This window comes from Octopus sinensis, linkage group LG6 (assembly GCF_006345805.1).
Source record: "Octopus sinensis linkage group LG6, ASM634580v1, whole genome shotgun sequence".
Taxonomy (NCBI): domain Eukaryota; kingdom Metazoa; phylum Mollusca; class Cephalopoda; order Octopoda; family Octopodidae; genus Octopus; species Octopus sinensis.
This window is the reverse complement of record NC_043002.1, coordinates 76,706,513-76,720,348: the sequence shown is the minus strand read 5'-3', so window position 1 is coordinate 76,720,348 and position 13,836 is coordinate 76,706,513. Positions and strand designations below refer to the sequence as shown.

The window sequence follows — 13,836 nt, the reverse complement described above, 5'->3', positions numbered from 1 at the left end:
ACACAACCCCCTTTTTTTATGTTTCTCATAGCCAAGCCACTCATGGATACTTAACCTTCATGCTGCTGATCATGACACTTAAGTAGGTGCCACCCTGTCCAAATATCTTCTGTAGGTCAACAAATGCCGCAAGACAAATCTTTTGTTTCATGCCATGTTCTTCTTAAGTTGATAATGTTGAAATCATTATCAGTTGTTTCCTTCAAAAGATGATCAATAATAGCGAAAGGCATATACAAATAAATTTATTCTAACACTACCACAGAAAGCTTCTGTGGATCTATGACAGGTCTTTGGATCAAGGTAACAGTAAGGTAAATTAAAATAGATAAACTGCAGGCATGACTGTGAGGTTAAGAATTTCACTTTCCAGCTTTGTGGTTTTAGATTCAATCACACTCCATGGCACATAGGCAAGTGTCTGCATCTTCTATATATCTGTGGACTGACCAATGTCCAGTGGAAAACATTTGGTAGAGAGAAACTGTATGGAAGCCAGTTCTAAGTCTTCTAAGCCTGCATGTGTGTGTGTGTTTGTGTGCATGCATATTTGTCTCTTCATGACTTTGCATCGGCATCACTTTACTAGTGGCTAACAGTGGCATTTATGTCAACTATTAACAAAATGCCCAGCCGTAAGGGTTGGCATCAGAAAAAAAACAGATGAAGAAAAAAAATCAATGATGATGATGATGAATATGGGTGTGTGTTTCAGAAAACTATAATAATGAGAATATCTAGCATCTTACAAAAGGATACCCAAAAAGACAAAATATTATAAGACGGCCAAAACTGGAATATCTGATTAACATCTGCTTTTTCTATACTGATCTGGGGATATACAACAATAAAACTTTCCTAACAGTATACCTTTGCACCTGATGCTTATAGCTAGCTACAAGATATCCCTGTATTCTTAACTGACTACATATTACCCAATGTCCAATGGCCCACCCGGCATAGAGTCAAGGACCTCAGCTTACAGCAACATGCCATTGCAGCAACACAAATGGTGTGTCACTGACAGAAACAGCAGCTTATATCTGAATATCCATTTCTATGATGATAAAACTGGCAGCTAATGAAATATGTATAGACACACAAGTGAGAGATTAGTTAAGTCTTTCTCCTATCTGTAAATTAAACAAATGAATACAAAGAAGAAGAAAAAAAAACAAGAACAAAAAATGTGGAGGGAGAGAGAGAGAGAGAAATCATATATTAAGGTTATCTTGTCAAATAATCTAGCACAAACTGTTTTTCTCCATTGTTTCCAACATTGATGATTGGCAAGATGTGTTGCCAACCACAGAGGAGATGAATTTGAGTAAAGAAGACCAGGAGGCAGAAATAAGACAAAAGAGGGAGAGAGAGATACTGACTACCAGATATATATATGGCAGTCTAATGGGAGAGGAAGTGGAAAGAAAACAATGGACATTTAGGTGGAGAGAAGATTGCAATCAATATGGTAGCCATTAGTGTTTTATATTACATACATACACACACATGTACATATATGTATATATTGTATTGTGTATGTGGGAAGGAGGTACGTGTATATTTACCAATAGCACCACCATCACTACCAAGACAACAGCTGTAACAATAAAGCTGAAGAGAGGGTTACATAATGTAAAAAAAAAAGGGCAGAAAACTTGAATAGAGAGCAATGGAAGGCAACGGGGAATGTTGACATGCCAAATATTCCAACATTACAAAATGGATTAGTTTCTTTCTTTTTGTCTTCCCACCATGTTTGCATGCATGTGTTAATGTATGAGTGTGTGCATGTATGTATGCACACACACACACACACACACACACACACACACAGAGAAATATACATATATGTTTATCAACTACACAAATGGCACTAGTTTGCTGATATAACAGAAATTGATCAAGATATAAAACAAGCAAAAGAAGAAAAGAAAAAAGGAAAAAAAGATCAATGCACACACATCTTTCTCTTAAAGAAACATCTTAGATTTATCTAACCCTCCCCTCCTTCACCTCCACCACATCCAATTATAGATTAGCTGTGTTGTTCTCTGCCTCACTCTCTTTATTGGAGTCTTATATATCTATAATAGCATATCTAACTGCATTGCAAATCCTATAAAACTAGATACAAGATAAACAACAACATGAAGCTATCACAAGATAAAATGACATTAAAGCAATAAGTAATTAATGCAACTATTTATTTTTATTTGAAGACAGTGCAAATAATTCAGAAACCTTCTACAGTAGCTCACTGGTTAAATCACTGAATTATCGGCTCCTGCCATATTGAATTGTGAGGTTTTGAGCCCCCTTGAACAGCAAAAGGAATAAAGTCTACTTGCTGTGAACCTCTAGCATTTAAACTGGCCTTATCCAGGAAAAATAGTCAACCTGTTTTATGCTCAGACTGGTTGGATTTGACTTCTTTCACCAACCTTACAATATCATTCTAAAAATTAACAGCTCATCAAACTCTCAAAGCCACAAAATAATGCAAGATGAATTTAAAAACAATGTGGAATAAATAAGCATTACTTTTGACAGAGTAATCTGAATGCTAATGGATCAAGGCGGCGAGCTGGCAGAAACGTTAGCACGCAGGGCGAAATGCCTAGCGGTAGTTTGTCTGTCTTTATGTTCTGAGTTCTAATTCCGCCAAGGTTGACTTTGCCTTTCATCCTTTCGGGGTCGATAGATAAAGTACCAGTTGTGTACTGGGTTCGATCTAATTGACTGGCCCCCTCCCCCAAAATTTCAGGCCTTATGCCTAGAGTAGAAAAGAATGGATCAAGGGAGCCTCCATGTAGTAGCTTTATTTGCAAGAAATAGCAACAAATTTCCCTTAAATTGTACCATGCTGACTTACAAAAAGAAGTAAACATTAGATATTGTATGCCAGCTACACTATTTCTGGGATTGTTTGAGTCTGCTCTCTCAATTTGATTTAGGACCAAAACATGATAAGTTGTCTAAAGAAATTGCTATTATTATGACAAAATGCCTCCTGATATTTAGTTCAATTCAACACTTTAACTTCTGAGTTCAAATCCTGCTATGGTCAACTTAGATTTTCATCCTTCAGGGGTGTGCTGAAATAATGTACAAACCAATAAGACTGATTTAATTGACTGTCCTTTAGTTCTAAATAATATTTAGATTCCAACGGGTGAGCATCTAAAGGTCATTCCCTCAATCTGCTAGAAAGAGTAGTCAAATTCCCCTCATGTAGCAATCTACCACTTTTAATATATACAAAGAGGATGCTTATCATACATAACATACATACATATTTATATACATACACACACACACGAGGGAGGCAAGCATGTAATGTGGAATTTCAAATGTTACAGAAGCAAAGAGACAGAGCAATTTATACATTGATGGTTCAAAATAAAGATAAAGGAGTGACAAAAACACAACCAACAAAATTTCTTATGGTAGTGGCAGTTATAAGAGAAGGAAAAAGAGAGGGCTTAGTTTTTAACAATATGCCAGAGACATAATGCAGAAAGGAATTATTGCAGAAGCTTTCTTGGGAATACAGTCAATAGAGCAGGTGCACCACCTCAGAGTCAACAGCGCTGGAAAGAGGAAACTCATCTGTTGTTTGCCTCGTATACTGACTTCACAGGCAGCAGCTGTTGAAGCCTGGTGCAAGCATGCTGAAAAGGCCAAGAGTGCAAATGCTTATAAAACTATTTGATTGTGTATTTTCTCTAATCTAACTGAGAATAAAAGGTTACTACTTCTTGACAACTGATTATTACAGTTAGCATTCAGGATGGCATCATCTCTAACAGTAAAACAATCTACAGTTCATGGGAAAAGAAATAAAGCTGAGAATTTAAAGAAAATTACGGGAGTAAATAACATACAGGAAACAATTTTCACAAAAGAATTACATTTAATGAAATTTACTGGGATGACAATGAAGATCTGAAGAAAATTTTTGTTTGCCTGAGTTTACAAAAGAGAAATATCCTCCCAAATAAAAAATTGAGAAAAGGACCAATTTTTCTCTAATCATTAACTTTCACAAAATTATCTAAAAATCAACACCTGTCCTACTCCACTCTACTCTCATCCAAACTACCTTTACAAACTGAATGGAGTGGGGTTTAGATAGTATTTACAATGTTAAAAAGGTCCAGAGTTTCCTTGAGTTACAACTACTGGTGGTGGTAACCAAGCGAAAATGAAGTACCAACTTCTCCAGACTCTTTTGCTAATCCCTGCACACTTATTGTTGCTGTTATTTAGGGATTTAGAACCATACATTGCAGATCACAATTCGGCAATAAGATTCATTTTACTAGCAGCTTTTGTACTGCATTTGGTAGCATATAAGGTGCACCCTCCCCCTGGGCCCTATATGTGGAGTTGGATCTCCCATAAGCTAATTTTGTCCCTGATGTTCACTTTTTCCTGAATATGCATAGTTGACATTGGGATGTATCTAATATGCCTGTATATCTTTTATGCCATCAAATACAATAATTAGCTTCGTTGCTGGTTGTTAGATTGAAGTTAAATCCATTCAAAGTATGTTAACAATATGAAATGCTTCTAACAAAACAAATTAACCTTCAACACAGTTTTGTTTATAGATTGAAGAGCATCCCTATGCGTGGCAGGACACCCCAATCGAAACATGGCAGCCATGCCTAGACAGAGAGAAAGCATCGACTTCTGAGCTCAGAGCTAACTAGCTACCCAGAAAATAGACTGGATTGATTCAAAGTTCCATTTACAGGTGCATCACTTTTGTAAATACTCCAAAACATCATATATGCCTCTGAGCAAGAGTATGTGTGTATGTGGTAGGTAACAGAAGTCATTTTACAGCTAATTAAGACAAATGGAAACGAAGGTGGAAAATGAAGAAGGATTGTCAATATCTTTAAAATACAATTTCTATTTTCAGAAATATTATATATGCTGTAATTCTAGTTTGGAGATAATGCTCCGACTATACAGATTGGTGCATCCAAGAGAGAGAGAGAGAGAGAGAGAGGAAATGACAGAGAAAATTGTAATTATGGTAATGGCACCAACTCTACTAAGTACCATGGTAACTCAGTACAGAATTAGTTAGTGAAATAAAAGTGAATGAAAAAAAAAAAACCCTAAAGGATCATATGCATTCATTATTTTAGTTAAATCAACTATTTCTACAGTAAAAAAAAAGCACCAAGATTTCATAGTCAGAACTAAGCAACATTAAAAGACAGCTCAGCACTTCAAAAGTGAAATATTCTATATCTAATTGGGTTGACTATATATATATATATATATATATATATATATTGGGAGAGAGATAAAACAGAACTAAAAAAAAAAAGTTCACATCTTTAATGTCAATAATTAACCCAGTGTGATTATGTAGGAATAAATTACATTTAAATTAACCAGCCTCACTCACTATTACAAAATTAACCAAGCCAATGAGGGAGCCACTACATGGACACTCAAGCTACAATGAATAGCACTCAAATCTACCTCAAATCACATACCACTTTCTATAAAAAAAAAAATGGGGGAAGGGGAACATGTATAATATGGTCTACAATTTCCTATAAATAAGAAAAAAAATATGGTGTGGCTATAGATGCAATGCTTTGATCACAGGCTTGCTCAATCGGGGATGACCTGGGGTTAAACAACATTAAGGTATCAGAAAATAAAGGGGGGGGGGGTGACTATATTTCAGCCAGCAGCAATCAATAAAAGCAGATTCAGCAGAGGATGGGGTGAGGTGAGGGGAGACAACCTCAAATAATTTGCTCTTTTTTTTTTTCATCCCCACCTCTCTCTCTCTCTCTTCTTTCTTACAGCTATTTCGAAGAAATCATTATCAGCATGGAATCTATCTGATTTTCTTTGATTGGGTTTGTGAGGCCATTAAAACTTGGTAGGCAAAGCAATTTGAAGGATGTGGTTGTTGTTGAAAGTGAATATAATAACTGCTTCCACTGGCATGTATTATAGATACACACATACCTTGTGACATGATTCTAAATATATATAAAACCACCTGATAAGAAATATATACAAGCAGTTGTCATCAAAGTCTTGTTAAATAAGAAAAAAAAAAAATATATATATATATATATATATATATATATATATATATATATATATATATATATGTATATATATATATATATTACTTCAATACACACATATCACACTACAGAAATAAACAGAAAGAGAAAGATAATGAAGTAAAAAAAAAAAAAAACGAATCTATATGCAATAACAAAGAAAAAAACAGAAAAAATGACGGAAAATGTATGTATGTGGTTTCTTCTCATTCTCTTTTTTAAAACTCACTGCTTGTCACCTTATAGACAAAGGAAGCACTAAGACTGCCATTAGCTACTCTGCAATCTCTACTTTTAATAGCCATCAACTTAATGCCATAGTTCCTCAATTCAAAACCTATTTCAGACCTTAAAGACTGCTTGATGATTAAAACAAAAATAAAATAAGAGAGCAGAAACCAATCACCCATCCAACAGAAACAAACAAAAAAAAAAAAAACAAGGTGTGTGTGTGTGTTGCTCTTTTGAGACATTTCCCTGGTGCATAAGGCATTTCTCAGTAAATTACGAAACAGGAAGAATGGGAGGTGGTGGCCTTTAAAGTAAAACAGATACACACATGAAGCAAATCATATTTTTATCTAAGAACTTTGGGTCAACCATCAAGATGTACACACACAAACACAAGAGGGAGAAAAAAAGAGAGAGTGTGTGTAAGAGTGGGAAACATAATATAGTTTGATGTTTGAAATGAGGTGGGGAAAAAGGTTTAGAGAGGGAATGAGACTAGAAAGTAATATCAAAATTAATCGAAAGTGTAGATGTTGATATTTAAAAAAAAAAAATCTGTTACATGTGTTGAAATGCATCCAGTAGTTTTTTAAGTAGGTGGTTTAAAGGGAATGCTATTTTGTGTCCATGGATGTTAGTACATTTCAAATGTCAATCCATGAATGAAGAGTGATATTTAAGGATCGTCTGTGTGTGTGTGTGTGTGTGTGTGTGTGCGCGTGTGTGTGTACACGCTTGTTTTCTTGTAAACATTTGCAGATTTCAGAGAATACCACCTTTATGTAATCTGATGTGAAGGAGTATGTTGCAGGGTTTAAATTACAAACAACACTACAGCAGTGAAATTAATGATTTCTATTAATAGCAGAGTAAGAGCATTTAAAAAAAAAAAACCCAAAAAAACCCAATATTCTAATGAAATTTCTATTCACATTAGAAAAGAACAGATCTCTTCTTCCATGGGTTCTCTAATCCTGACAAAGTCATCATAACACACTATCTTGGGCATTTTAAAACTGATAGAACCTCCACCAGGTTTTAACATATCTGATTTCTTCCACAGAGACAGAGAGAAAGAGAGAGAGAGAGAAGAAAAAAAGAGGACAAGGTAAAGAGAGAAGGTAGTTATTTTAATACTGGTACTTTTATCAAGCTCAAGGATGAAATGCAAAATTAACCTTGGCAGGATTTGAACCACAAACGAGAAAATACCAAAAAGCATTCTATTTGACATTTAACCAACTCTGCCAACTCAACATCTTGGACAGATACACAATATTAATTGATGGTGAATACATAATTGTAACCTAGCAACAGCCCATGTGTAACACATTGCAGAGATATCCCTGTTATCTGGCACAGAGCACTTTCACACAATACAAATAAATTGGAGTACTACAGATCCTATACAGCAAACTTATGGAGTGGAGACTTTTGGCAAATAATTGAGAATTAGCCATGAAGCAATTAAAGTAAAAGTCAAGTTACAAAAGAAGAGGAGGAAGAAAAAAAGAATGTTTTCCTTTGATCATTATCTTGAACTTGTTTGCAGAAATGGATTGACAGCGATTTTATTAAAGATATCCTTCAGATAATTCCAGAATATATGAAATACATTAATATGAAGAACCTTGTTGAAGCAAAAGCTACTTAGAAATGTTGATAAGCTGTAAGAATTACTTTGTGGAATCTAACAACTAACAGCTCTGTAAACCAATTTCTTACAGATTTTCAAGATTTGCACCAAAGAACGGTATTTGGTTAAAAGCATTCCATGAATATTGTTGGACAATTGTTAGACTAACCACTTGGTGACAAAAGTGCCTCTTTCATAGGCACTAGATTCTTCAATCCCTTTTTCCTGTTGGCAGTGGTCCAAAAACAGTTGAAGTAAACTGGCTGAAGAGGCAGTGACAGGCAACAACTGTAAATAGGATCCTGTCCACTACCATAATAGGCAGCTGAAAAGAGCCACTTATGCAAAATACTAGCAGAGCTGGTCAATCAAGCAGACTAGTGGTTTATACCATTCAAGCAATGGTTGGAGAGCCCTCAACAAGTTGCAGCCTGAGTGCCACCACTGCTTCAGGCTTAACAAGCCTTTTTGTGTTCAAGATGATGAGAGAGAGACAGAGAGAAGATAGGGGAGAGAGTGAAAGAAAGATAGTAAGAAAGTATAACAAGCAGTCTTGTATATACTACACGGTTAATAAATCTTCTGCAGTTTGCCGGTGGCAATATCTCTGCATACATATTTGTCAAGAGTGAGAAAACAAGGAGATTCAAGTGAAAAGAATGGAGAGTAGGTAGGTGTTGAGAATGGGGGGGAGGGGGGAAAGAAGCAATAACTAACAGAAATTCTGATATTTATTTTCATCTTTGAGAGTGCATATAAGTGAGTATTCATACAATTAACAACATTAAACTATCAGAGGAATGTATCAATAATTCATATGTAACAATTAATAAGGTGTGCGTGTGTGTAGGCAGGTATACACACATATACTATGCCAGCACGGAAAGTGGACATGAAATGACTGACAGACAGACACACATTTTGCATGGGAAAAAAAAAATTGCAAGCTAGTTTAATTGAACTGTGGCAATACAAGTTCATACAGGCAAAGTGAAACAAAATGGAATATACTTCTTTGTTGTACAAACATTTTTGCCTTACTTTCTTGAGTAGTGAAAAGATCTTTAATAACCCTTTACTATCGTAATAAGAAATCAAGATTCAAGAGAAATTTAATAAAATATATAGCTTGTTTTTGTTATTGTATAACGGGTTAACATTTGGTACAAATACTTTAAGAGTTTATATAAAGTTATAGAAAATATTCTATATATTTATTTAGTTTATTTTTTACTGAATGTTCCTAATACAAAATTACGACTGAATTCTTTATCCTTGAAGTAGAAAGAAAATATCTGCCCAGCTATAAGATTTCCTTGAATGCTAGCAGAAAATTATTTCCTAAACAACAACAAGAGCAAAGATATCAGAATCAATTTTCTTATAAGTCACTTTCCAGCAAATCTTGAAATAAAATTTTAAATAAAACAGACACAGGAAAAAGAAGAAAAACTAGGAGGTTAGGTGGAGGGTTAATTCCAATAGTTTAGGAAATGAGTGATTATAGGACACTGTGGCTAGTCTAAATGGAATGCTAATTAAATGAGCTAAGCGGTATCATTACTGGCAGTAGTAATAATAGTGGCGGTGGTACAAGTAGTTAGTAATCACTAAACTGAAGGAAAGTATTATAGTGGACTAAAACACTTGAAGAAATAAGAGCTTGCTGTGAAGAAGCCAAGAAGTGCACATTGTTGAGGAGGGTGGGATGGGGAACGGCTGGCGTGGCTGTGTAGTAAGAAGTTTGCTTCCCAACCACATGGTTCTGGGTTCAGTCATACTGCATTGCACCTTGGGCAAGTGTTTTCTATAGCCTTGGGCTGATCAAAGTCTTGTGAGTAGATTCAGTAGGCAGAAACTGAAAGAAGCCTGTCACATGCATATAAATAAAATAATGTGTGTGTGTGTGTTTCCTTGTGTCTGTGTTTGTCCTCTACCACTGCTTGACAACTGGTGTTGGTGTGTGTCTCTCCATAACTTAAGAGTTAGGCAAAAGAGACAGAATAAGTACCAGGCTTAAAATAAAACAAAAAATACTGGAGTCATTTGACTAAAAATTCTTCAAGGCGGTGCCCCAGCGGGGCTGTAGTCTCATGACAAACAAGTAGATAGTAAAAGATATGTTTGCATTGTGAGTGAATGTGTTTGAGCGAAAGTGGGAGTAAATGACTGCTATTTCAGTGTCATCATCATCGTTTTTGATGTCCACTTTTCCATGCTAGCATAGGTCAAATGGAATTTTTCTATAACCAGATACCTTTCTTCTGGTCAACTTGCCCACCACTAAACATGTTGATAACAGTGACACTCTTTTACAACTATCACATAATGTCAAGATTAGAATGCACACACACACACACATATATAGACGACAGGCTTCTTATAGTTTCCACCAACCAAATCCACTCACTAAGCTTTGGTTAACCTGAGGATGTATCATGGTACCAAGCAGTGGGACTGAACCCAAAAGCATGTGATTGGTGAGTGAAGTTTTTAACCACACACCCATGTCTGTTTGCAAATAATTAATATGAAGTTAGTCTGTCATGAGCCTACAGGCAAATTTAAGCTGGAGCTTAACTTCGCCTCCACAGTGTACAAGCAACTGAAAGTACAAGATTTCTCCTGAAATGAGATGCCAGTCCTTCACAGAGTTTAACCCCAGCTGAAGCTGGCACTTGTTTTCAGCGGAATGGATTGAAAGCATCATGTAATGAAGTGCTTTGCTCAAGGAAGCAACATGCCACATAGTCCAGAAATTCAACTTATGACCTTACAATTTGAGACAACATTGTTCCTAGCTCCTAGGCCACTAGAAAGAGGTAGACAACATGCTGCCCTAAGGATTAAATTTCATACATAAGGTTAATTTATAGAGAAATATATTCTTCCCCATCCCCCACCCCTGTTGCCTTCCCTCTCCTTGATACCTTTTTCTTTTCAGCCGTATTTATTGACATTGTTCTTATATATTTTTGGTCATTAGATTGCAGCCATGCTGGAGCACTGCTTTGAAGAATTTTTAGTTGAATGAATCAACCCCAGAACTTACCTGGTACTAATTCTATTGGTCTCTTTTGTACTGCTAAGTTACAGGAATGTAAACACACCAACACCAGTTGTCAAGCGATTGTAGTGGGGAGACAAGCACACACAATAATGGGCTTCTTTCAGTTTCTGTCTACCAAATTTACTTACAAGGCTTTGATTGGTCCAATGCTATTGTAGAAAACTCAGCCAAGGTGCCATACAATGGGATTGAACTCGGAACTATGCGGTTGAGAAGCAAGCTTCTTACCACACAGCCTATGTTCTTTTCATATTATAAATCATTAGAACAAAATGTTGTTCTTTACTATGTAATTATTTGATAAATTTGGCAAACACAGTTGAAAGAAATAAAGAGATAACATGGAAAGAGAAGAAACAAAAACCGAACCTCAATTTAGATGACTTGATAGAGTAAAAAAGGAGGAGGAGGAATAAAAATCATATCCATTAACTACACAAGAATTTCACTACAATTTTGTTTTAAAATTTGAACAATTGTATCATAAAATATTTGAGGAAGTGGCTAGGAAGTGAGAGAGTAAGAAGAGGTTGTAATATAAAGACAGAGGAGCAGTCCAAAAGAGTGAGATCTAGGGAGAGAAAACAGATGTGGGAAGAAGGAAAGGAAGGAATGAGACAAGAAGAGATCACCAGCCAGATAATGGAATAAAAATAAATGAACTATGCTCATCATTAACATATTGAGTGTGTAATGTAGATGGTGTACAATAAATATGACATCAGTTCAAGATCTCCAATAAGTAACTACCAATTTCAAAAGCAACCCAACTGAAAAAAAAAAAGAAGAGAAAAAAAACCCACCACCACCAACACAGATCCTTCTCTTCATGTCAGAGCTGAGCAATTTATAATCAAAAGGCCACATTGCTCTATAAACCAATCTAACATTTCAATTAACTGTGTCAATAAAGTAATAAAATTAAACTTCAGTACTATTTATATATATTTAAAAACATCTTAGACATTACAAATGTTGACCATAGCTTAAAAATATCTTGAACAAACACACTAAACAAACGCACACACACAGATTAATAGCTGCCATTTTATATAAACAATATTAAATGGCCATATTCTTTGGAATTAATTCTCACCCATATATATCAAATTAAAAAGAAAAAAAAATCATGCTATGTTGTACATTCCTCCATCACACTGCTCATGCTGATTTTCTATTCAATAACCAATATGTGGCTGGCTATTACTGTCTCGTCTATTATTTTCTTCTATTAGCCTTTCCTTCCTATCACTTTCCTCTGTCATAATTTCACTTCGATCAATCTCTCGTAGCAGTTCTCTTTACTTCACTCTTTTAGTCATCCTCTCAAACACAGTGCCTTGAACGGAGACAACATAGAGGAAGCCCAGTCTTCTTAGGAGCAAGACAACCAATCTAGCAGTACTGCAATAAAATGCACCCCACATCCAGTACACTGTAAAAACCCATACCAAAAACAAAATGTATGAACAAGGTATGATCTTAGACCCATCTAGGAGAGGCAAAAACTCCAAACAAGAACTAACAAATACAAATCATGCCAACATATAAGGCAAATGTAAAATGATGGTGGAATTATCAAAGTTTAGATATTAGATTCCATCTTGAAGCTAGTGTTTGGTACTGCAAATAAAATATATGTATACTTAATTTGCATGAGTTATGAACCCTCCCATGACAATGGTCTGCGTGACTACCTGGAAAATGTAGTTTAGCCCTAAATTAGTGCTGACCTAGCAGAACCCCTGATCAAAGTTACTCCAAGAAAGAGCATCCAGTCTTTTTTCTTGAGGCATAGTTTATCTAGGACTACAGTGTGTCATTTTTTTTTTATAAAATGACCGGAAATGGAGGCTTGCTGTGCTGGTATTTGTCAGTCTGAGAATTTCTGATTTAAGAAAATCATATTTAGTTCAGCCCTATTTCATTCTATGCTCAAGCCTCACCAGTGTCCCACCATACTCGGGAATGTGTATAGAAAAATTTGTGGTTTTAATACTTCTTCCTTAAATATTAGTAGCCTTGTGCCACTAACATGAGAAATACCTTAGTCACTTTCTTCTCTTACTGAGCAATGGGATGTCAAGATATATCCTGAGTCATCTTCATCAAACCACCTCCAGTTTTTACATATATCATTCTATGCTTTTACTCCAGCCTAACTGCCTTCTTATACATTGTTTGCTAGTGTGTTTTTAATCTTTTGTTACAAATGAGACTAGAAGCCTTTAATTCCCAAAAGTGTATAATTAAAATACCAATAAAAATACAGATGCCACAATGTTAATGGAAGGTAAAGTAGTGAGAATTCATTGTGAAGAAAAGGCAAAAAGAAATAACAAGCAAACAATCTTTTCTGTTTAGTAGAAACTACCACATTATTAAAATTAATAACAGTTTACCTTCTTTTGTAAAAGATGGAAGGTTGAGGATGGCAACTTTAAAAAAGGGGGACAATATCTTGTGTTTCTTAAAGTGAATGAGTCACAATATTTCCTTTTTCTTTTTTTTTTTTCTTTTAAGAAAATGGAAGGAGGACGATAATTAAGGGGGAAACAAAAGCAAAAAAGATTAAATGCTGATAAAAAGATTAAAAAAATATAAACAATATTTAGCAGGAAACAAAATGCTAAAAAGAAAAGCCAAAAATATTTACCTGTTTATGCATTTCAACATTCAAACCATATGACATTTCATAGTACTGCAAAAGAGAAAAAAAATTATGATTTATTATCAACTAATACTACTACAATATATAAAATTACAAGCGATTTAATGATAAT

At 35.1% G+C, this 13,836-nt stretch overlaps 1 protein-coding gene across 3 annotated transcripts in view; it reads right to left on the bottom strand.

The window, feature by feature from the left end:
* LOC115213099 (transducin-like enhancer protein 4) overlaps positions 1–13,836 on the bottom strand; it is a 100,983-nt gene that overhangs the window by 47,621 nt on the left and 39,526 nt on the right. For all 3 annotated transcript variants that reach the window (XM_029782024.2, XM_029782023.2, XM_029782021.2), the window contains exon 4: positions 13,710–13,754. In XM_029782024.2, the coding sequence (XP_029637884.1) occupies positions 13,710–13,754 (45 nt within the window). The remainder of the gene's footprint in view (positions 1–13,709; positions 13,755–13,836) is intronic.